Source organism: Pezoporus occidentalis, unplaced genomic scaffold, assembly GCF_034315485.1.
Source record: "Pezoporus occidentalis ecotype Australia unplaced genomic scaffold, CSIRO_AGI_Poc_V1 ctg48, whole genome shotgun sequence".
NCBI classification, from domain to species: Eukaryota; Metazoa; Chordata; class Aves; order Psittaciformes; family Psittacidae; genus Pezoporus; species Pezoporus occidentalis.
Genome location: NW_026915813.1, coordinates 7,053,761 through 7,078,096, shown reverse-complemented (window position 1 = coordinate 7,078,096; position 24,336 = coordinate 7,053,761). Strand labels below are relative to the sequence as shown.

The window sequence follows — 24,336 nt, the reverse complement described above, 5'->3', positions numbered from 1 at the left end:
CCTGGTAAGGTGAAGAAAGAGATGATGAAGCATTTATCCTGCCTTTCGGACTGATGAGAACCCTACCATAGTGGTAGGCCTGGTGAAGTTAAATGAAGTGCTATTAAGAATCTGAAACTGGGGAAGTGAACATGAAACTTAAGCAGAGGGTAAAACAGCACAGGAGCAGCAGCAGGTGCTGTGGACAGCATGGTTCAGTTGCAAGAATAGAGGAGGAAGGCTGAGATCAGTTGCAGGAGCATTATTCTGAACATTTGAAAGGCTTCTGATAAGTGCAGCACTTCATGACACACACCTGCTGTTAGATACCTACAGGCATTACTGAACTTTGCCCTATGTACCTCTGCAAAGGATTTGGAAGTGAAGAGATGGATCGCATGACTTGTGCACGTTTCCTGGATGTGCTTTGATTCCTGCTGGACAATGAGTCATGGAAGATGGTGGCACACAGAATTACAGTATTTCTACATGGGTGAAAGAATCTCTAAGTTTTAAATCATGGGCCTGGGGTGCTTAATGCTTACTGCGTTTTTAGAAGACGACAGTTTACACTGTAGTGCGTTAAGTATTTGTGTTATAAGAAATACTTCAGTTATCTTTGTTTCACTAAAATACTGTGTAGTTGGGAATGACAGTTGCTTTTGGGGTTGGTTCCTCAGCTACTGTTGAGCTCATAGTTAGGAGGTCTAATGACATTTTTAATAATTTCAAGGTATTTAAGGAGTACTTTTTAATTCTCTGTTTAAGGTTAAGCTCCAAAGGTCATGTGTGATTTAAAAAAGAATAAGATGGATATTTTTACGCAGTTATAAGCCAGACATCTACCAGGTCATCGGATACAGGAGTACTTTGGAAACACTTCGCCATCTTTCATGTCGGTGGGAGGATCTTGGCCTAGCACAGTGATATGGATCATTCGTTAGAACTCACCACATACCCTGTTGTTACAACAGCCGTGGCTTTGCTCTTCCATGCTTACCTTCACAGAGTACAGTCTGCAGAACCCTGCCAAAAAGTATCTTGACCCACACAATTGCACTGAGCAATTCTTTTTCTTTATCTCCATATGAAAATCTCATTCACGTGAAATGTTGAAAACGCAGGACTCTGGTGGTTCTCTTTAATGCTTGATGCTAACCTCAATTCTTGTACATTGCATCAGATCAAGCTAGAGCTTGTCTGCACACTTTTTTTCTCCAGGCTACCATGGTATGTATATAAACAGATGATAATGTGAAAATAACTTATTTTTTTAAAACTTCTCTTTATTTTTACATTCAATGCATGAGGACAGACAAGATGAAGATTCATGACAAGGTACAAAGCTGTATGCTGTCCTCAAAACAGTTAAAAGATACAGTTTTTATGAGTTTTTAAAAGTATTTTAGAAACCTTGTATTTCCAAAATTCCTCATTACAGAAGATTCAAATCATTTAGAAAAGGTGAGTTCAATATCCTTGTGCATTAAGTCGTGTTACGAAAGTATGCAGGTGTTTTTCATCTTTAAGAAATCTGTCTCTGCATTGCTAACAATCTTTACGTAACCTATTGATGGAGCCAACAGCCTCCATAATATGCAGTATACACAGTTACAAACAATTTGAAAAGTTATATTACAAAATATACAGTAGTTCCTTTTTACATTTTTATAGTGAAACATTGCATAGTTTTCAAATATGTAATATATAACACAATCAAGAGCCTTTTCCTGTATAACTTATGAAAAATTCTGTACACTCAAATAATTATAAATAAAGTGTAAATATCTTTTGGTAAGAGCTGGGGAGAAAATATGCCAGGACATGTTGTGCTGTCAAGTGTTAAGCAGAAATCTTTGTCGAAATCTGTCTAAGACAATGGCACAATATGGCCTAGATGAAGGAAAGAGGAGTGTAAGGATAGATCATAAGGGAAATGTTACAATGAGGAACCATAAAGTACTGATGTGTCTAACAATTTTTACCCTGATTCTTTTGTAAAAACTGCTTTCCCACAGTTATTATCACTGTGCTTGCCGGCTTAACTTCAAGATGAAAAATAAGGTGCATGTTGTTTAAGAAATGAGTAAAAGTAGATTAAATTGTTTCCCATTTCAATGGGTGGTCAATGGAAACTTAAGATAACTTGGAAAGAATTATGGACATTTTTATCATATTTTTCCCAAAGAAACAGAACATGGGAAATGCATACTGGGAGTTAAAGAAATCATTCTGAAATCATCCAGAATTGTGAAAATAAAATGAAGAAGTATTACTGAAGATATCAAAATTCCAATTTAAAAATGAGATGCTGACAAAATTCTGCTTCAACACAATGAGGGACAAAGAAAATAATTTCTAAAATAACAGTTTGGCATAATTCTGCTCTCTGATACTAAACCTCATAAGAGCAGAACTACACCAGAACTAGATGCTTTTGGAAACTCACTCTGATTCTAAGCATTTTGTCACTGGCTCACAATTACAGAAACAGTTGGAACCTCAGTATGAATGCAATTTGAAATACCTTTTCAGCAACACAGTTTGACAATCTGGATGTCAGGTTAAAAAAAAAGTCAATTAAAACAATTTTCTCTTCTAAAATATATGTATTTACCTGATAGCCAAATTCAACCTCCTGAATCCCAGAGCTCTGAAGAAAAGAAACAACTACTCAAAAGTAGATGTGTTCTAGCAGCACTGACTGTTAAACTAGGGGTCTTCCCAGCATTTCCATTACACATTTAATCTAAAACTCAGACACATAAACTGTTTTTTAAGGACACTTGGCCTACACTCAACCACCTTTTAACACCTTTTAACATTAGTGGTTGGACTTCAGCTATTATCCCATAGTCCCTGACATCTTGGCTACTGAAGGCCAGCAGAAGTACTCAGTGCATCTTTGAAATGCTCTTTTCTGGCATTGAAATTGTGCCTTTTGTCAGCCCATGATTCAAATAGGCTCACAAGCATTTACTAAAACACCAGTAACAGTACGATTTGAGCACAATCAAGTTCCCACCAAGTGCTACACTACCTATGGATTGACTACACGTAGTAGTAACTACACAACTTATGGATTTTGCTTGGGATTTTGATTGCTACATACAATTGCCAATGAAATTCACATTACTTCCAAGGAGGGTGGTTCAGAGCACAAAGTGATGGTGCAGAGTGAACACTGTTTTCTCTTCAGTGAGGATTACCACATGTCCTGTGCCATAATCTGCTCTCCAGGTTCCCTCTTTTGTAGCTCTAAAGCCAGTTTCCACCACTACTCTGAAATATCTTTTTGTGGCTCAGCCAAAGGGAGCAACAGTTGCACACAGATCTCCCCACCTAAGCTCAGGCTTGGGTGGATGTCTCCTCCCCTACATAGGCCACTTGTCCTTCCCCCTACACCATTCCTTGGATTGTGGGGTTACATAGTAGGAGAGGACCATCTAGAAAGAGGAATGGCCACACAACCACATCCTGAGTCCATCAAGCCCTTTGGTAGCCACCTAGTGTCTCCAAACCCAGTGCTTAACCTTCAGCAGGCAGATGGATGAGCAATTACTTTTATGGCATTAAGTTTGAGATAATAAAAGATTATAACGTCCTGCACCCAGTGTTAAAGGAGACAGAGAGGGCTCAAAGTGGGCTTATGGACACCCTCATGCCAGAGTAGGACTCCCAGAGCTTCTGAAGGATTTCTCAGCATTTCATTTTCCTTCACACACATAGGACAAATTTTCTCCATACTGGGAAAATGACTGTTTTCCTTTCTGTCTACTGCAAACAGGCCAATAACAACATTAGAATTCTCTCTGTTTTCTTTTCATTTCCAGAGCTTTTCAGATATTATAAAGCCACTTTTGCTGAATACGCCAGTAAGTCATAAAGGCTGTTCTACAAGTGCATTGTTTGTTTGTTCAATTGAGTTTGGGTTGATCACGACTCTTTTCATCCCTCTTTTCATGGGACTACATCAGGATTTCTTTTGTTTGCTACTGATAGCATTGGATAAAGTTACCGCATAGTAGATCCTCTGTAAGCAAATCTGTCATTAGCTTTTCAACTGATCATAGATAGTCTAGGGACTCTGTCAAGCTTGTTTGACTCCATTCCTTGATGAGTGATGTACCACTGGCTGTAGGAACCTAACAAAATGTTCACTCTGTCCTCAGTGCATTGTCCAAGGTGGTTTTCAAGAGCCTGACTGTCCTACGCTGTATCTCTGCTAATACTGGTTGATACACTCCTATAAGGCTGTGTTGTTTGTGCCTGTTTTTTCAACACAAGCTGTGGCTGGTGCCCTTCTTCCACCTCTTTCTTCATCAGCCATCACAATGGTGTTTTCGTAAACCTCCATAGTTTTCAGTTGCTTGTCTTTGGCACCCTCCTGCTCTGTATTGACTTTACAACACTTGCAGAAGCCACAGCAGTGTTTCCCACAAAAGGCGAGTGAAGACATAATGATATTGTCCCAGGGCTCTAAGGAGTGCAGCCAGATGGGTAGGAAATCCCAGTTTTGGAGCTTTTCAGGCAATGAATGTGGTCGCCTTGTCTGCATAATATTAATTACAATCACAGCCATAAAAAGAGCACTCAGGGGAAGACAAACACCCAAAAGGACTGCCCAGCCTGCCAATGACAGACCAAATACAAACAAAGGCAAAAGAAAGAAGCAGACGAGAAGATAAAATATAGCAAACCATCTGTACTTGGCTGTTATGTTTCCCAAGGTCTTGGACATGCGGATTGGCAGCCGGGTAATAGGTAGCGGGTAAAACAGAATAATCCCAGAGACATTGAAGAAAAAGTGGCACAAGGCAATCTGAAAGCAAAAATGTTTGAGCAGTTCATTATCTAAAACGCCTTTAAGTGCTCCTACACACATTATTATAACTTCCAGTTGCACTAAGACTATAGTTTCTCTTCCCTTACCCCCAACTGATTTTCTTGTCCTTCATTGCAAGGCCTTTCCTAGCAGGAAGCAAGGACTCAGTAACACCTCACAGATTGTAAAGATCACTGACTACAAACAGAGGATAACATCTGGACACAAGACAGGCTTAGAGGGTATGGCTTATCTCCCTGCAGATGGAGAAGTCTTAAAATGCAGCTTTCAACTACAAGAAATGAAGCCCATCAGAAATAAAGCTGACAAACCAAACAGTTATCAGGAAACAGTTCTGTTGTTATTAAGGTATGAGAATCACATGAGAACTGTTCATTGTCAGGTTATGCATCCATAAATTATTAATGAAAAGATGGGAAGTGTGAATTAGGTATTGCATACAGGCTATTGAGAAAGTATTAATGGTACAAACATGAATTTTACAGAAATTATCTAAAAGTTTATAAGAGATTCCTGGAATGTGACTCTGTCCAGGCCTCTTACAATTGTTTGATTCACATACTTCAAAATTGATTTTCTTTTAAATAAGTGTGAAAAGACACCTACTTGCTAAAGCTTTCAGAAGTCACTTAGACAGAATAAGCGTATAAGGAACAAAATGGTGTATTCCCTGCTCACCATATCTTATTTTCATTCCATAACTGTTATCAGACTAAAATGAATATGAAAGTACAGGGGTTTATTTTTAAATTACGTTATAAAACCAGCAAGTAATCATGAAATCTGAGCTTGGTCTAGATAACATCATCTCATGATTATATCTATTCTATCATGCCTGGGGACAATAAAATGACTGCTGTAATTTTCTTGATTTATTGTGGCTAGTAAAAAACATTCGTCCTATTCACGAAGGAAAACTTCATTATCTTTTCACTCTTTGATGTAGAGGGTTCATTCAAATGTTATCTGCTGGCTGGAATGTTCTTTACTGGGTGGTAAATGGGAGCCGAGAGCCAAGCTGCCTACTTTTCAAACAGTCTGAGGTGCGGAGAGACAAGGAATTCAACAAAACCCATTCAGATTAGATTTACAATGAGAAAATAGATGCCATGATGCTCACTGCAACCTCAGGTAGGTAGATGGCGTGACATCTTAAGGGTTGTATGGTCCTCACCTAGCTTACAGAAATCCTTATACACTGTAGGAGCAGAGTTAGGGTCCTGAGGAGGTAACTTGCAGAAATTGGTTACCCTCTTAGGGGACTATCTAAGAGGGTTGTCAGGGATGGGGGCACTGAATTCCAGCCTGCAGAGACTGCATGCTCAGGGGTCAAGTGACCCACCCTGTATTAGTTCTGAATTGATCAGATCAAACCCAATTTACAAAAGTAAGATTTTACTGTATTGACGTTCTGGGAAGGTTTAATACAAGCTTTTTGCTCTAAGCAGTTGAAAGGAATGAGCTGTCATAAATAGAATGTACAAAATCAGGCATGACATTCACGGCGTATTTGCACCAGAGCCAATTTTGTCAGGTTTATCTTCAGAAAAGTTACAACTTCTAAACAAAGTCAAGGAAGGAAGCACTGGTTTATACTGACCTGTAATGAATATTTTAATGTACTTCCTGGACTTGCTAAAGCAGCAAGTATAGCTGTTGTGGTTGTGCCAATGTTAGCTCCTAAGGTGAGGGGATAAGAGCGCTCAATGCTTATAACACCAATGCCTAGGGGAAAAAAAAACAGGATTGAGTGTTTTCAGAATGGTGGAGAAGATAAAATGTGGGGATAAAGAACAGTATTGACAACTTACCAACAAGGGGTGTAATAGCAGATGTGAAAACAGAACTACTTTGGACAACGAAGGTCATACCAGCCCCTGCCAGCATAGCCAGGTATCCAGCTAGCCAAGTAAAAGGAAATGGGAAATCTAAAAAGGTAGAGGGAGAACATCATCTTCAGCATAACACAATGCTCTATGTAACAGTAACACAGCAGTGAAAGGACTGTTAAGCATTTCATATGTAAATGTATTGTTTGCATATTGCCTCTTAACTGACAATTTTACATTAGAGTCAGTCACTACTCTAATCCACCCTGCTCGCTGTACTCCTTCTCTAGCCTTCCACAACCGAATACACTTTGAGACAGATACTAGACTAGGTAGACATCCTGACCTAGGGTAGCATTTATATTTAGGCACCAGAAATGTTTCCACAGAGGTCAAAACAAAACCTTCTTGGTGGCTTGAGTGCCTTCATTTCAGCAACCAGGCACCTGCTGCATGGATCAATCTTCAGAAAGCTCTGAAGACCATCCTGAGAAAATCAGGTTGGTTGTTCCAACCAGTTTCAAACACCTCCTAAAACTTCACTTGTTAACCCTTGCAAAGAAACGCTTATTACACTGATTAGAAAAACCAGGCACAATGGACCCCTGTGGGGGGACTATGATTAATCCAAGACGTGGGGCCTTAATCAGTCAAGAAGACACAAATGAACACAGAGTAGATCACAAATGAATAGTAACCAACAGCTGATTACTTTCTATCCCTCATTTTTGATTCAGGTCATGTTCTTTGCCCAGGAGAACAGAAAAGAGCACTGGGACCACTTTGTTGCCTTCCCTATTTCTGTGAACCCTCTCTTCAACCACTACCAGAGATGGGCCAGGACTGCTTTTCTCTTCAACGGATTCTAACCTCTCCATTCAAGGGAGGCTGAAGAAAAAGTAGCCAAGTGAAAAAAACTCAGCGTTTGCACTCACTGGATCCAGGATGAAAAAACACCTGGAGACCACAGGGAAAGATGGAACATATTTGGGGCTGCCCTATCTTACAGAAGAAAGGGTTAAGCAGTGGAACAGGGCAAGCAAAGGTAATTAGATCATTAATCACTACAAATTTTTTTCCAACTTACTTTAAAAGAAACATGCAGGCCCTGTGCCAATGCAGGCAATCAGCATTTCAGCACTTCACTGCTATCTTTTGAGGATGGGAACACTGCATTTCTAACAGCTAATGATTATACATCAAGAAACAGAGCCTGGACTTTGGCCTCTGTTGCTGTTAATCTGCTGCAGTTAATCTGTTTGCTAATAGATTTTTTTAAAAAAAGAAAATGACATGCTTGGGAGGAAAAGAAAAATAAAAAATGGTGTGTGCATGATTTTAGTTTGATACTTCCTGTTTTACTTAAACTATTCTATAATAGCTTCCAGAGCAAGAGATATCAATAAATGTGCTCAGTGTCCTTGTCATTCCTGAAAACAATCTTCAGGAAAAGCAGATAATTACCAGTGTTGATTGTCTTCTTGATAACACTTGCCACTTGTCCTTTAAGCACAGAGTTTAATAGCTTAACGATCATCACCAAACAGGAACACAGAACAAGCAGGGACAAAGCCAGAAGGATGAGACCAATGGCGAGATCAGGCAGGTCTGCTTCTGCAAAGAGATGCCGGCCTGAAAAAGAAAAGGAAAAATAATTGGCCTGGCCACATTTTTGCTGCTGATCTCAAGCCCAGCTCTGGTTTTCATATATGCCTCTAAGAAAAGAGGGTCAAAGCACACACAGCTTGAGGGGGTGATGCAAGGAGTGAAAATTCCACCTCTCTTGCTCCACAAAAGCCACATCTGAGGGTGGCAAGAGGGCATTTATACAGACACACTTACAAAATACACAGCAGGCACCCCTGCAGGGCAGGCAGGAGATGGGTGACCATGTGCAAGGGGGAGGAATACAACCGCGTGAGGACACTTTAGTGTGCTTTGAGGTGAATGGTGGGTTGGCTCTTCCCAGAGGTGGCTGCATGCCTGAGAAGGGCTGTTGAAACTCCTGAAGGGCATTGCATATGGATGGAGATATCCAGCCAACCATTGCAGCAAAGTAACTGTAGCTCCAAGTCACCTGAACAGCGAGGGCGACATGATACTGGAGACCTCAATTTACTGATATCAGGGAGCATGGAAAGAGATCCATCAGCAGCCAGATATCATAATGATGCTGGTAACTCCAGCTGTGTAGCTATAATAGCTCTGACTACATATGCAGTAGTACCTTCTATCCATGTACAGGTGATTGCTTCTTGATACACCTCTGAAGTGGTCTGTTAACACCATTAGAAAGCTATATACATTTATAAAGACATTATCAGAAGTCAACCAGTTCTACCACTTACATTTACTGATATATTCTGTTTCTGTTACATTCTTGATGGTCCATGTCACATTTCCTTCAGTCCAGCAAAAGTCAGGAGATGTGCAGTTTTCTGATGGTGGAATTGTGACATTTTGCAGTGTCTACAAATTGCCAAAGCAGATAGTTCAGTCACCCTTCATTAAGAGCTCATGCAAAGTTCTAGGTTTTTACTACACCAAACATTCATTAGTAAAGGTGAATTTGTTAGCTGGGGTGTAAGCTGGCACCACACTAATGACAAGGCAAAATATTTTTGCATCCTTTAAACAAAGAATTGGGCTGTTATCCAATTCAGTCAATTCAACATTTAAAGATTAAAATATTCCCCAAACCTATATTGTATTAACCATAGCACCAAGTCATTGGTACCTTAACTATTGATGTCAGGGTCTGTACAGCCATTGCCCACCTTACTTGCCCCAAAGCCAGACCTCTTTATTGTCATTTTAACAGCAGTTAATGGTCTGGTGAGTACTGCACAGGACCATAATTCAGAATACTACAATACCAGTAGAGCTTTTGTCCTGCATGAGCACAAGCTGCCCTCACTGCCTTGCTCTGCCTCAGTTTCCCCATCTGCTACTACTTTCTTTTAAAAAGCTCAAGTGCTATCTAAAAGCTAATTACTAGTGCTCTGATTAGCATTACTATTACAGAGCTGAACCTGAATTTCTATATACTGCAATAAACCCTTCCTCATAGGAGCTCCTGGCCCAGACATATTGCAATCTGAGGTTAGGTTCGTAGGTCCTTATGCAAATTAAGGGTTCACTAACTGAACTGTACTTCCCCACAAGATTAGCTAAGAGCTGAATGAACTCTGAACCACACTGATGAATAGGAGGTATCTCTAAGACATGTTTCAGTGATTCTTTTTGCAGAAAGAGGGAAATCAAAATCATATTTTCTTGCTGGACCCTGCCTGCAGACACCAGCATTCTTATCCCTCCTCCAGCTGATGTAGATGGGCAAAGCCCGGGGTGGGTCCAGGGCCCTCACACTTTCAGGGCGGTCTGCAGCACATCAGCTTTTACAAACACAACACAGTGTTGCTTCTTGCCCTTTTTTTCCAGACATCTGAGTTTCAAAGCAGTTACTTTGGATCAAAATATTTATCCTTATATTTTGCTTTAAACATGTGGGCTCTGTGTGTATTTATCCCTGCCATAAGCCTGTTTTATTATTTTTGCCAGAAGTGGGTTTAAGCCACTAGGAATGTAAGTCATTTAAATGATCTTTCTCTTCCATGACCAAGTTCAAATCAAGCTTGTAAGGGTTTCGTGTGTTTCTGTAATTTGACTACATGCTTGGGCAGTAGTTACACAGCCAAAATATAGACAAATACAGAAGAAATTGTGTATATGCAAATGTAACCTTCAGCCTGTGCTTTCTGTGTACTTGCCTGTCTTCTAAGGGTGGGGGGGTCTGCAGGTCTCAGGGGCTCAGACCTCACTGGGAGCCAGCCTGTGCCTGCCCAGCCAGTATGGCGAAAGGGTAGCCAAGTGTAAGCTAGGAGCCTGGAAGCTGTACAGCTGCCCGAGCATCGTGCCTCACCTGAGATGGATATACCCAGGTCCTCGGTCGCGTAACCTGAGCGGAGTTTCACATTAGCACAGCTCTGTTCCTGGCAGTATCTCCCTAGCTAGCATTTCAGTGGCCATCCAGGCTGTCATTCAATAGGAGCTCGGCTCCTCTAAGAACCCAAGCACTTTATTTTAACCTCTGCTGTGTGTCTTTAAGTGTCTTCTGCCTCAGGAATTCAGGAATTACTTTTCTATACATATCAACAAATAGAGTAGCCTAATTAGAGTTCCAAGGGATATTTAATGCTCTAATTGTCAGTTAGCTGAACAATGCAAACCATACACTCAGTTCCACAGTTTACCAAAATACTCATTGTTGTCAATCTGGGCAACAGATTCCTTCAATCTGCAATGTTGCTTGAGTGAAGAACAACGGGACATAGCCCCACAGAGGCTTTCTCCAAGGGCAGTTTTCCAAGAAAGCTGCAAATAACCAGCTGCCACCATATCACCCTAACACATGTAAGACTAACGGTGGTTAGATCAATAGATAAATGGTGGGGGAAAAGGTATTTTCTTTGGCTTATAATGCAGATTTTTTCCACTTTCAGGGAGTCAGTAGGAGTATCAGGATTTAAAGGCATTTGGATGTGAAAGGAGTAAAAGGTTTGGCTCCAAACCACCAGTTTGATAAGCAAGGGCCTGCATGGTACTGAAAGCAACCAGGTCAAGCTCACCACTGGTCTGACATCCTTGGTTTAAGGGGAGCAAGAACTACATTAAATTGTTTTCATTCTTTTTCTGCTAATGCAAAAAAAATGCCTCATTTAAATGCCTAATTTCACAACCCTGTGAAAAGGAGTGTCAGCTACAGATCAGTCATGTATTTCCTGAGGAACCTGACAGTTAATTTAGCACGATACTCACCACATTGGTTTCAGTTACACACCAAGTCTTTACCAGGCTTTTGTTTTTTGCTGATTCATCATTTGTAGCAATTGCATTTATTACTGATTTATCAAGCTTAAAAAGAAAGAAGTAAAAAAAAAGCATTACACCAACTTACATCACACACTTCTGTTCAGCTCTACTCAAATAACTCCCTTTGGAAGCTCAACCAGTTAATGCCTGCATGACCATCTCTAATGCTGGAGCTGCTGCCCAACAGGTAGGAGGGGCTTTACTCTCAGAAAAGGGTACAGCTCTATGCACACAAACACTGTGTTTCATTCTCCCCAAATCAGCCACTACCTCATCTCATTGCTTCTATTTAAACGACTATGCTGACACAACTGCTTAGATGCATTTCCTGTCATTTTAGGACCTGTGCGCATCCCCTCTGGCCTCCAGCTGTCCCTCTAGATGTGTGCAAGTTTCTGCTAATTTCAATGTCTTCTCTTCAGGTCCTGGTTGAGCTAGGTTGTCTCAGTGAGTACTATCTGTCAATGTCTAGGCAACAGGCTGCCATCCTATCCATCCCACATCACTGTATTTGTGAATGTGGGGGAAACAGAAACAGGAAATATAGAGCTGGGGCTTTATGAAATGTGGATAAAAAGAAGAATCCATTTGCTAATGAGTTTTACTCCAAGGACACACAGACGTGAGTGGGAGCTCCCCCCTCTCCTCCATATTCAGAGCATTTTGATTAGCTGTGACTGAACCAAGTAAGCAGCTTCCTTGAAGTGAGAAAGAGCTTACCTCAATGATGAGCTTTGTAAAGGGGTCTGTGATAACTTTTAGTAGCTCAGGGGCATCCTCACCACTTTCAAGATGAAAAGACTCAACTATAACATTGGTGAGATGGTAAAGATAGCCAGAAATGACTTCAATGGGCAGCAGCGCAAACACAGCAAGCCAGTTAAAGAAATCATGGATTGTTGCCCCAGCAAAGGCCCTGAGAGAAGAAAGTAAAACCAGAGCTGCTTTTAGTTAAACAACATGTGCACAACATCAATTACATATGAAATCATATAAGTGAGAAAGAAGCCCATTTCAATGGCAATCATTTAATTTCTGGGGTCACAGGAGATGGCTGCTTTGCTATAGGACACTAAGCTTTCTCCACACCGTTGACCAAGTGAAAGAGCCATCCAGGTGAGTGAAGCAACACAAAAGTAGAAAAGGCAAAAGTGGTCCTTAACACATGGCTGCCAGTGTACTTGTCTGCAGAAAGAAGTGCCTGTACAGCCTGCTTTTGTTTTGCCTCTTACCCATTTTTGGCATACTTTTAATCCTGAGCCATGTGTTGCCTCTGGGACCTGATCTGCCTGACTTGTGGGGGAAGGTGGCTCTTTGCAGCCCTCTTGCATGGTCATGCAAACGATTGGTGAACAGCTCCCTTCCAGCTTCTCCTCTACAGTCTGAGGAGCCACAGCTCTTCTTTCAGAGGCTTTGGCTAAGTGTATTTTATGACTGGTATGCCATAATTCACAAGGTATCAAAATCTCATATCATTCCCAAGTTTACTGCCCATCTCCAGTAAGCCATGAGCTCTATCAGTGATCATGTCAACTGGCAGTCTGAAAGTTGTCACTATATATATCTGACAGCCAGAACATTTCATTTCTCTATAGTTACCAGCTCTTACTTACTGTAGACTTAAAAAAAAAGCTTCAATATTGAAGTCTCTTTTAAGGACAGTAAACCAAAATACTGTAATATTAACTTCTTGTACAGCCATCCCATAAGTAAGAGAGAATCAAAGGTGGTTGTTATAGTGGGAGAAGTTGAAAATTTATCCAGTTAAAAACAGTGGATTCTCACAAACACACACATTTTTAAAGGAACCCAATATGCTTTTCTTCAAGTATATGAAGTCCTATATCTAGACAGCATTATACCTAAACCATGGCCATCTTGTAACTTTCTTAACAAGACTTCCAAATAGTGGCCAAGAGGTTGAATGGCTGTAGCAGCGATAGGGAATTCAGAAGAAAACTTACAAAGCAGGAAGAAAAGCAACCTGTCAGATCTAGTGTTTGAGTACAATACCTTCTAAATTCATTCCTGTCCCCGGCTTGCATGAGTGCCACAATTGTATTTGTAACTGAGGTGCCAATGTTTGCCCCCATTATGATAGGAATAGCTGATTGAACAGTCAGCACTGGAAAGCAGAAAAGGAAGCACTGAATTAAAAAATCAAATCATCAGCAAGCTCTTTGCTCCAATGAGAATTAACATTGATAAATGTCACTGGAACCCTGATTTCCCTTGTTGCCACTGCGATTAGGTGCTCCAACCCAGATATGTTTGCTTTAATCAAGCCCCCTGGGAGCATGGTACTTCCATAGTCCTGTGACCCCACTGAAACTGCAGCCCATGGTTATCCCTTTTCACCACGTTAGAGGGCCAGATTAGATAAAGTTTCTTCTTTCCCAGGCATTTTCCTATTTACTGTAGAATTTTGAAATCATGCCACAGAAGCAAATGAAGTTCAGTAACTGGCTAACAGGAGAAAAGTATGCAGATACTTCAGAATTAATGCATTCAGTGTCAGGGCTTCCAATGTTTTTCACTGCAGTTGTGGACTTACTACTACTACTACTACTACTACTACTACTACTACTATTATTTAAGAAACTATTCCAGACCAACAGCTGTGACAACCTTTTCCTGCCATCTCTACTCTTACACCCAATAGCTTTTGTAATTTGAACACAGATGGGAATGTCTGCACCCCAGTCCAAGATTTGTGAGTGATCTCTGGGAAGATACTGTAAGCAGACTTACGTGTCGAGGACACCATGCTGACCACAATGGATGAAGAAGTGCTGGAGCTCTGGACCATAACGGTAACCAGAACGCCAATCACCAACCCCGCAACAGGATTAGACAGCACTGAATCGTCTTGAAAAATGTCCCCTGCTGCTTTACCTACAAAAACCATATACTCCGTGTGAGGGAAGTGTGAGGTAAAATACATAGGAATTATCAGAGCATTTAATTAAAGATCATCCAACCATTTAATTGAGATACATATACAAACAAAAAATATGCAAGATGATGTAGCCCAGGGATCCAAATTCAGGTCCTGAACTTTCAGCTTCTCAGTTGTCAGATACTTTATATTCCCTCATTTCAGAGACTAAACAAGCTCTACTGAACTCTGAAGAGAACCAGATAAAACCATATGAAAGCACATAAAAATGCAGCCGTCAGAGGAAAGACCGTAGGACAAAAAAACTACATATACATAGATTTAAATGTTATTACTGCCTTAATATTTTTGGTTACTGAATCAAAAAAAAAAACACCTATTTTAATAATCCTGAGTAATTCTGTTCCCGCAGCTTTCTGCGTGGCCCAAAATAAAAAATACCTCTACAAAAACTCATGTATTTCTCTGATATTCTCTGCTGAATCCATCAGCAGAATTAAACCCTTGGAGACAGGCAAAATACATTTCAATAGTTTCTGTCTTTGAAGGATTTGGGGGATTTTCCAATGCTGGGTGCTTTGATCAAGAGTGCAATTTTTATATTTCACCTTGTTGAAACGTCTTTCACATGGGATAGTTTTATGCACAGTTGTATTAATGTAAACTGTCACTAAAGTAACAGGAATCACCTATGAAATTGAGGCCAATAACTGCTGTATCAACAGCTCTCTGGAATGTGAGAAACAAAGGCCCTTTTAAACAAAGGTCAGTCTTCAATCAAAGCTCCTTCCTTCTGAATCTGTAACACAACACATAAATCTGGAGAATGTTCTTGAAAAGTGGCACTTGTAATTTAGTCACTGAGATGAAATTTACTGCCTAATTTACATTTTATTCTTGATGGTTTAGACATTTTCATACCTCCTACTAGTTGAAAAGCAGAGCTCAGTACATCCAGAGAACACACGAACATGTAGAGCAATCCAAGTAGCATAATAAACTTCCCTATCCCATAGAGTACACGAATGATTTTTCCTTTTCTATCCAGTTCTGCAAAACAAATATATTATGCATGAGACGTGCTTGATGCATCTGGTGTTCTGGAACTGTCTGCACACAAGCAGAGAATAGGAAGTCAAAAGACAGTGATGTGAGTCCAGTGTGTGATTAAACCTGAAAGAATGTTCTTCTTAATCAAATTTTAACTGCAGAAACAGGTGGTTTGTTTACCTAGTTTTAGCATGTAAAAGCATTTGGTATATGAGAAAAGCCTTGTGAAGTCTGAGATTGACCCTTGGTTTTAGACAGTCATCCTACTGAATAAAGAAAAACTAGTGGGCGCCTGGATATAAAACCAAACTAATTTTGGATCATTTTCCATATGTTCCTTGTGTTTTAAGGAGAGTAAGCAGCACGATTTCCAATTTTTTAATCGACTAAATATAATATCCCCATTCACTGTTGGGGAAGGTGAGAGAAAGTGTAAAGTCTACATAGAATCATGGAATAGTTAGGGTTGGAAAGGACCTTAAGATCATCAAGTTCCAACCCCCCTGCCATGGGCAGGGACACCTCACACTAAACCATGTCACACAAGGCTCTCATCAAGTGATAAATTCAATTCTGCAGCAAATATGATTTCAGAAAAATAAAGGTGACAAAGAGAACAGAATTTGTGGAAAAAAAATAAATGCAGATAACTTCTTTACTGAGAAATGGCTACCTGACCACTTGATCCCAGTATCCTGCAGTTCCGGCAGAGCCCATGGGTCTTCTTCTTCTTGCCTGGTCTCATCTATCAAGGCTATTGTGGAAAATGCAGGTTGAATTTCCCCTTTATTTCCAAGTGAAGCTACATTGCCTGATAAAATAGAACATTAAATAAAACAGTCAAATTACTTTCTGTCTTCTCCAAAGATCCACAAAACATATATACCTCTGTCAGTCACAGGTGAGCACACATTACCTTTATGATTTTCTCCTTCTTTCCCAGCCATGTTCTGGTTTTGTTTGGAAGAGTCCCCAATATAGTTATTGGTTTCAGGCTTTTCCACCTCAGGCCAGGGAGCCATGATCTGTGACTAACAAAGTAGTGCTGAGTTAAATGTGTGTGCAGTCAAAATATTCAACTTGCAACAGCATATATGAAAAATATTAAGAGCAAAAGAGATGGAAACAGAACATAAGCAATATGTCCTTGAATAAAGCTTTTTAATGACCTTTATTTAATTCATTTTATCTCATTTCAGCAAAAAGTTGAAGGACTATTTCTTCCACCTTCTGGATATAACTGACTGCATTTACCAAACTGGTAAACCTTACTAAGACCTTAACAAAGAAAGTTCTTCCCTAAAGCATTGCCTTGTTTAGGTCACATATGCTAAACACAGTCTTCTTGTTGCCTTTACTGGTTCATTCCCATGGAAGCATTGAGGCGAACATGACCCTGGACATGGTGGAGAAAGACCACAGAGTTTCAAGTTCCAGAATGATGCTTGCTGAATGAGGGGAGAAGAGCATAATTAGGCAGCAGTGGCCATTTGCAGGTCTATATGTGCCTGTAACTCAGAGCTGATGCTGCAAGTGAAGCTGAGTTAGTGGCAGCAAGGTCAGCTCACTCATCTCATATACGCATCTCTCTGTATGAACCTGTTCCTTCCTGACCCCTTTGAGCACATTTGACATGGATTGTTGTATTAATAACTTAAAAGATGAGACACCAGATGGCCAAATCTGGCCAGCACAGGTACAAGCATGTGATAGAGCTAGCCCAGGCACAGGAGGAGAAGGCAGCCATTCCTTCAACCAAAGAGTGGAAAAGTCACCAATATCAGAAGCCAGAAGGAGGGTCATGAAAGAGGGGAAGGTGACCATGGGGACCATGGGTAGCATATGATAATTCCTCTGCCTTTCCAAGCTTGTAAGTCTGTTGGTTAGCTCAGCCAGCATGATCAAATACTCAGTGGAAGAGGTGGGAGAAGTGAACCCTACCCAGAAAGACCTTTGGGTCTCTCTCTTCCACCCTCTCTGCCACACAGGTCAATCAGTGCTGGGGGCAAAGCTGCCCACAGATAGCACGTCTGGCACCCACACAGCTGGAACATCTGAGGTGAGCAAATCTACCTGCAACACTCCTCATAAACAGGGCACATACACCCAGCCTCCAAAAGCCAGTGCCAGGGTTGGTATCACGCTCCCGTAAACAAGGTTCACCTGCATTTAGCAGCCACTCTAAAGGAGTATAATTAATCATTCATTTAATCATAATCCCTTATGTAGCTGATGCTGGAAATGTTTTGTCCCTGCCTATGTCAATAACCCACACATCCTCCTTTAGCTGGGGAGGAAATGCCACAGACAAAATCACTCATCTCCTACTGTAACAGAGGAGGGTATTATTTCTTGGTACTCCAAAAAGAAAAGAGCATCTCCCCTTCAACATTAATAGGAAAAATTATTCTACAATCGCATTGGTAAAAACTTTGATTTTACACATTCTTTATCTGTGGCGCAAGATCTAGAACAGCTCCCAAGATACGCAAAGAAAGATTGCAGAAGAGATGGAAGAAAATCACTCTTGCTTGTTTCAACAAGAGTTGCCATTTGCTTGGAGCAAATTCCCGTATTTTGCCCCATGCCAGAAAAACCTCCAAGCCCCACCCATGCCAGAACACCTCCATCTTGTTAAACAAGTTTCATTTATACATGTTCAGCATTTAAAGAGCTCTAAAGAAAATAACTGCTCAGCACAAGTGCTCCCGAAGTGAAATGCGATCATGAAAATGCATTGGAAATTCAGATGGAAGTTGCATCGACAGCATATTCTCACCATGGAGAGACACAGAGTATGCTGGACACCACCATACCTAGAGATGCCATCAGTACTTCTACAGCTGTTCTGTTATGCTCAGTATGGAAATGAAGGATTCAGCCTGCATGATTACTGTATGGAAACTGAGCTGATGCACTCACTGGAGAAACTGGAGCTTGAAAACATCATCAGACAAACAGCCTCAATGTCTCCTAAATAAACTGTCCCCATTCAAGAATTCATCAGGGCATTTTTTCATAATAAGCATCTCTCATATTCCTGAGGTGCTCAGGATCCCACAGGTACATCATGTATTATTATTGGGTTTGCTTTATGTGATTAAATACCATAGAATGAGAACTGACCACATCCATGGAGGAAGATTTTTTTGTAGGTATGTTTATAAAATCATTAGAGCCCTAGTCAACCTCTGATTTGGGAAAGGAATACTGGAGGTCTCTACAGTGTTTTCCTTGTGCATCTGGGTTTGCAGAGGTATAGCTAGAACAGCTCATTCTGTGTGATTGGTATCAAGGACAGATGAAAGCAGAACCTCCTAGATCCTGAAAGCATCACCAAAGCTGTCAGTTTTCTTCACATCCTGACTCTTGTTAAGAGGAACAGCTGAGAAGCTAGTTTAGAGCCACCTGATACTCTGCTAGAGTCCTGGCCACAGCTGCTTACTGTTAATTAATCGCTGGGCTACAAGGATAATCTATGTTCTACAGTTTTCCCTTAAAAGAATTCTTGCTTGGCGCAGATACAGACATTAACATCTTCAGAAAATACTCAGGGGATAACCTGAGTGCTGTGGAAGAGCAGAGCAGTGGGGTGACAAAGCTAACTGCATCAGTCCTGGCAGCTCACATGAGCCCTTGGAAAGCCTGATGTCATGGTATAAAAGACCAACAACATTGACGCAAGATGTACATGACAATGAAAACCCTAATAGCGGCTCTCTTTTGAACACCAAGGACATAACTACACTGTGAAAGAACATGTTACAGAAGAGGCAGAGGATGGGCTGGTGACAACACACACTGCATCAAGAAGCTACACTCAGCTGGACACACCGGTCCAGGTCCAAAGGCAGGATAGCCACAATTGCTGGATGAGGTGACAGGAGTGATGAGCTTTGCCCATCTCTGTGCCAGCCCAGGTGTCTCAGTGTCATTCTTCTGGTTCCCACCTGAGCTGGCAAGAAGCCGGCCAGGATGTCTACATTCAGGGCATAGTCATGGAGCTCACGTCCGGATAAGCACCAGTGCTTTGGATATCCACCTGTTCAGAGCTGTGATGAAATGGGAGCTAATTTCCTCCTGAAAGTGGCAGGTCAAAATACGCTATGCATATTGCAAAGGTCTGAAAACTAATGCCTGCACAAACTGTAATCCAGTCCGTTTCGGTGAACCTCGTGGCAAATCCTCTCACACCATCGTGTGTGCTCTTTTCGTTGTAAGTATAGTCTTTCCTCTCCTTTGGAAAATGCTAAATACATGTGACATCCTTTCTAACTCCAAAAGAAACTGAAACCTCCTGCTCCTACAAGGGAGATAGATGGAAATCAATGGCATTCAACTTTTGAAATAAAACATGAGAGAAACTCAAAGTCGACTCCTATGGTTTAAGACATTATTTAGTTATGGATAATTTAGTTATGGATATAAATCCATACTGACTCTCACACTGCAGCATTTCAAAGAGTTAAAAGTCTCTGGGGAATTATCTGAGCAACACTAGGTGTCATGCAGGTGCCCTATATTGCATTCCTCAGTGACTCACTTACTGTAACAGTGTTGCCTCTGTAGCAGGGCTAGGCTCTCAGTGCTTCTCAGCTTGAAATCAGAAACAGTAGCAAGTGTATTTATTTCGCTGGACTTCACACAGAGAATATGAACTACCACTTCCCTGAGCCTGGATGGTATTGTTTGTACCTCTCCACCCGTGACAGATCACTGAGAGGCCACATTGTGCCTGAAATAAGAACTACAAAGCAGTAAGCCTTAAAGAAATCTAACCTCCAGGGGAACAGCCCCAGTGAATTTCCAAGAGGAAATAAAAGTACTGGAAAAATTAGCAGTATTTTCAAAACCAACTGGTAATCACTGCAACAACCACCAACATGACCATGCATGTGCCTAAAAGTTGCTTCAGCAGCTCCAAATCTGATTTCGGGTTCAGCGAGGCTTTCCCTTCTCTTGTGCTCTCTCCTTGTCTCACAGCTTTTCTACAAACCCTTAACTTTCTTGTCATTCACTAATATGCTACAGTTTGTATGTTAAAAAGGGATTTATCGGCTAATCAGATATCCAATACACCACGTACTTCATAGGAGTAAATACCAAGCCATGTAGCAATCCTTCTTATACACAGTTTGAAAAAGTACTCTTTTCCCCCCTCAAAATGCATCATTTCCAACATAGAAGCACATTACATAGAGACAGTAAAGTTCCTCAGCCAGCACAGATCCATTCAGTAGCTTTATAGTAGCTGATAATTTTGCCCCAGAGCCTGTTCCATGGGAGCCACAGAGCCCCAGGTGAGACAGAAAAGGCAGCGACTTAGATAAATACCAGCAATGATTCAGCCTTGCTAGCAGCAAGTCTTGCCTTTGCTCTGGCACCAGCTGCCTCCTTGGGGTTTTTCTCTGAATAAGCTAGGAGGCTTAGCCAGGATGTACATTTTCAGCTAATGTAGTAGTCAGGGGATAAAAACATATATGAAAGATAAGAGAAAAATGAGCATTGTGCTCACTGTTTGTTCCTACAGATGCTGGAGTCTTATTGTTCACAGGCTTGAATCTAACACATAGCAAAACTAACAAAAACCCAACAAACCCAAAACAAAACCCACATAAAACAAACTAGTAAAGAGAACTAATTTCTAAACAAGTGAAGAGAAAATGAATCCCAAACATTAATTTCTGCATTCACAACAAAGCAAAGCACCAGACGCTGCCTCTGAGGACCCACAGTCAGGAATCCTCAGTGAACTACTTAAAATGCTTACTAGGTACTTAAATAAAACAATTACTTTTTTAGAATAAAACAACATCAGCAACAAAATCCCACCCACAAGGAAATACAACAGATCTACCCCATCGCAAGCACAAAACACACAGTAAAGAATCGAGAGAGGAAAAAGTAATGGCATAAAAAAGACTTACTGGCTAATGGAAGAGGTGCTAATAAAAGTTACTGAGAAACCAGTTGAATTCTGCCTACTGCCACATTAGTTGAGCTAACTGCATCAGACTAATGTATTCCTTTTACTGCTGTGTATCAAACCAAATTAGCATCAGAAAATGTTTCCATCAAGAATAGCCTGACACAGCCGTACTGCAGCACACAGACATTACACACTATCTATGCTAACACACAAACTGACAGTATTTCCTTCCAATGTTTCATTAATCATACCCTAGACATTTTCCAGTATCCAATGCCACTGAATGGTATGACTTAAAAACCTCCCTTCGTTTCAATCCAAATAATAGTTAAAACAATACTTTCTTATGCTATAGGCAGTTTTTTCCTGTGTGGGTTTTGGTTTGGTTTTTTTGACAGCTGCAAATAAAATGCTTTTTTCCTTTATCATATTCCAAAAAAATAAATCTGGTTATTTGCAGGCAGAAAGTAGCACAGTTTGTTTTCAGAACTATGGTTTTTTTATTGCTTCCTTAAAGTAGAAATGCAGTTGAAAGAACAGAAGGTGAAAATGCTAACAAGTGGATGACATTTCACATGCTACTCCAGTTCTTCATGTTAGAGCTCTGTTGGCATCCCTTGGCAGAGCTTTAGATTTGTAAGCTAAACAAGTTCGAAAGAGAAGGAAAGAAAACTTGGTCTCAGTTTTCTTACTTACCACTTCTTTATTCCCAGACCACAGAGTGAACGGATCAGCTGGGCAGCCACTGAAACCTGCAATATATATAGACAGGTGTTGAGCAAAGTTTGCTTTCATCACTGCGCACTAACATTCCTATTTTACAGTCCAGAGGCACTGCCTACCTGCAGCTTAATGATCACAATCAACCTTTTTTTAGCAGTAGTGGGCAGCAACCAAGACTGATAAAACTATGGGCTATTTCACACTTATCACATTCTAAAAAATGTCCCATCAGCATTTAAGTACAAGTTACTAATGTGTTCATGTGAATGCTGGGGAACGGTTTGTTCCAGCCTGGAAAATTGCCCTCCGCCTGATCATTCAGTAATCTTTTTTCCAATAATAATTTTCCAAAAATATTTTGCAATCTCAGAAGTCTGTCAAAAGGGTGTGAAGAAGATGTAGTACTGTTATTTGTCTGTTCAGGTGCCTATTAATCTGCTAAGAACAGAAGCAAAGGAGAATCTGATAAAAAGCCGTGTAAGTAGGAAACACGTAAGAACTTCTTTGAGAACAGAGGATGGAGTTTCATTCTTATCAGTGCTCAGTGTTTACAATTAAGGCAAGCTCATTAGCATTTTGGCTGTGGCTCTCATTCCAAATGAGATTTAAAGATGCAGGGACACCTCTGATAATTGCATTCAGAATGCTACCAAGGAAGAAGACTATATGATAAATAGGTGCATTATTCAATACAGTGTAGTATTACAGATTAGACAAAGCAGCCACTACATTGCTGTCTGTTCTACTGATGATCTTAATGAGGAGCAGGGAGAGGGGGGCTGCATTAGGCACTGTAGCTTTATTAACTCTGATTTTTTTCTGTTTCAACAGACATCATATACTGAGAAAATAAGCTGTAAACCAGCAGCCTGATCAGCAGATCTGCTTTGTTTGCGTGCTTGGGGTCATATCTCCCAGCAGCTTAGTGACTTAGTAACTTAGAAAAATAAAACTCTTGCTTTTTGCACCTTTCAGCCCCACAGAGAAGCGCAGCCTTTGGAGCTGTGAGTCAGAACTTACTCCTCTCCTGCGTCGGCATCAGAATTTTTAATAAGTGGTGATCGTAAAAGCCTCCACAGCCCCATACGCAGCATCACATCATCGCAGTGGAACCAACAAGCACCTCCTCTGGCTGCAGTGGCTCTGCTGGTGTAGACCTCACCAGCCCAGCCCCTACTACCTGGGGCACAGCTGGTATTGGAGCCCAAGGACAAAAGCACCAGGCCTGTCTCCCTCCTCCCAGGAGTTTGCATGGAGATGGCTATGGAAAAGGAACAGATTTTTATTTCTCTGCAAAGTGGAGAACTGGAAAATGGGCCCAAGGTCCACCTTGGTGGCTCACAGGTTCAGTTTTCTTGACGAAAGTGCACTTTAACATTGCAGCTAAACCCAGTAGTTTCTCATTGATGCCCTACATGTAGGAAATGAGATGAAGCTTGTAACTGGGAATCCTTAAGTTTCTCTGAGCTGTGGCTTGTTCTCCTCTGAGTCACTGTTTGTGAAGCCCAGCTCTGACAGGGAGAAGGTGCGAGATGTGCACGTTCCAGGTACCCAGTTAAGGCTCAGCCAGAGCATGGTGACGTCTTCCACGGCGCTTTTTTTCCAGCACTGCTCATTCCATTTGCTAAGCACAATCTTATGTGCTGACCATGTTAATGTTTTAGGAAGGGAACAATCCTAGATCATACCCATTGTGTTGCCAAAAAGAACTTTGGGAAAGAAAAACCAAGTCACACAAAGCCACCAGTCACTCAGCAGCCCACATGAAGGCAGACAATCTACAGTCTGCTTTGAAGGTCCAGGGTGTAACTTCTGCAGAGTCACTCTCAAAGAGCTAGCTACAAGGGATGAAAGTGGGTGTTATTTGTCCGAGAAGCCTTTACCTCATTCAGAATTGGGGGAAAAGAGTCTGAAATTACTTCTGGGACAAGAGGGAGGCCAGAGCAATAGTTCAGAGCACTTTTCATGCATCCAGCGCAGTCAAAAGATGCTACTGCTCAGGAAGAATAACCCAATGCTTTTTCTTCCCCCTTCAGGGTTTACTTTGAGGCAACTGAACTAATTTAAAAAAAAATAAATGGATAGGGAACTGCTAATAAAGCAAAGCAAGCAAGTGAATTTCAAGGGTCCCGATTTCCTCTCACAAAGGTGCTGGATTCCTCTGCAGCTACCTGGATGAGGATCTGCGATAGTCTAGCATTTAGCAGGA

The 24,336-nt window shown here is 41.0% G+C and overlaps 1 protein-coding gene across 3 annotated transcripts; it reads right to left on the bottom strand.

Annotated features, from left to right (window-relative positions):
• Window positions 1–1,244: 1,244 nt before the first annotated feature.
• On the bottom strand, window positions 1,245–22,580 carry SLC34A2 (solute carrier family 34 member 2). 3 transcript variants are annotated; one of them, XM_062636523.1, is made up of 14 exons: window positions 22,247–22,580; window positions 22,101–22,156; window positions 16,392–16,506; window positions 16,149–16,286; window positions 15,347–15,475; window positions 14,278–14,421; window positions 13,540–13,651; window positions 12,247–12,442; window positions 11,473–11,568; window positions 9,003–9,123; window positions 8,119–8,286; window positions 6,637–6,753; window positions 6,426–6,550; window positions 1,245–4,801 (listed from the first exon to the last, which is right to left on the bottom strand). In XM_062636523.1, exons 3-14 carry the CDS (start codon window positions 16,495–16,497, stop codon window positions 4,226–4,228), a joined length of 2,028 nt encoding a protein of 675 aa, XP_062492507.1. In that variant the 5' UTR covers window positions 16,498–16,506; window positions 22,101–22,156; window positions 22,247–22,580; the 3' UTR covers window positions 1,245–4,225. The 3 variants fall into 3 exon arrangements, with proteins under 3 accessions (XP_062492507.1, XP_062492506.1, XP_062492508.1); XM_062636522.1 differs by lacking the exon at window positions 22,247–22,580 and having other exon boundaries at window positions 22,101–22,220; XM_062636524.1 differs by lacking the exons at window positions 22,101–22,156; window positions 22,247–22,580 and adding an exon at window positions 17,427–18,311.
• Window positions 22,581–24,336: the final 1,756 nt, after the last annotated feature.

Bases quoted from the DNA above. Each gene is read 5' to 3' on its own strand.
- SLC34A2 (XM_062636522.1), bottom strand. From the start codon at position 22,199: ATGAAAGCAAACTTTGCTCAACACCTGTCTATATATATTGCAGGTTTC. The intron at 12,443-13,539 runs GTATTGTACTCA...TTCTTCTCTCAG, and splicing joins GACAGGAATGAATTTAGAAG to GGCCTTTGCTGGGGCAACAA. The intron at 8,287-9,002 runs GTAAGTGGTAGA...TTTCTTTTTCAG, and splicing joins AACAGAATATATCAGTAAAT to GCCGGCATCTCTTTGCAGAA.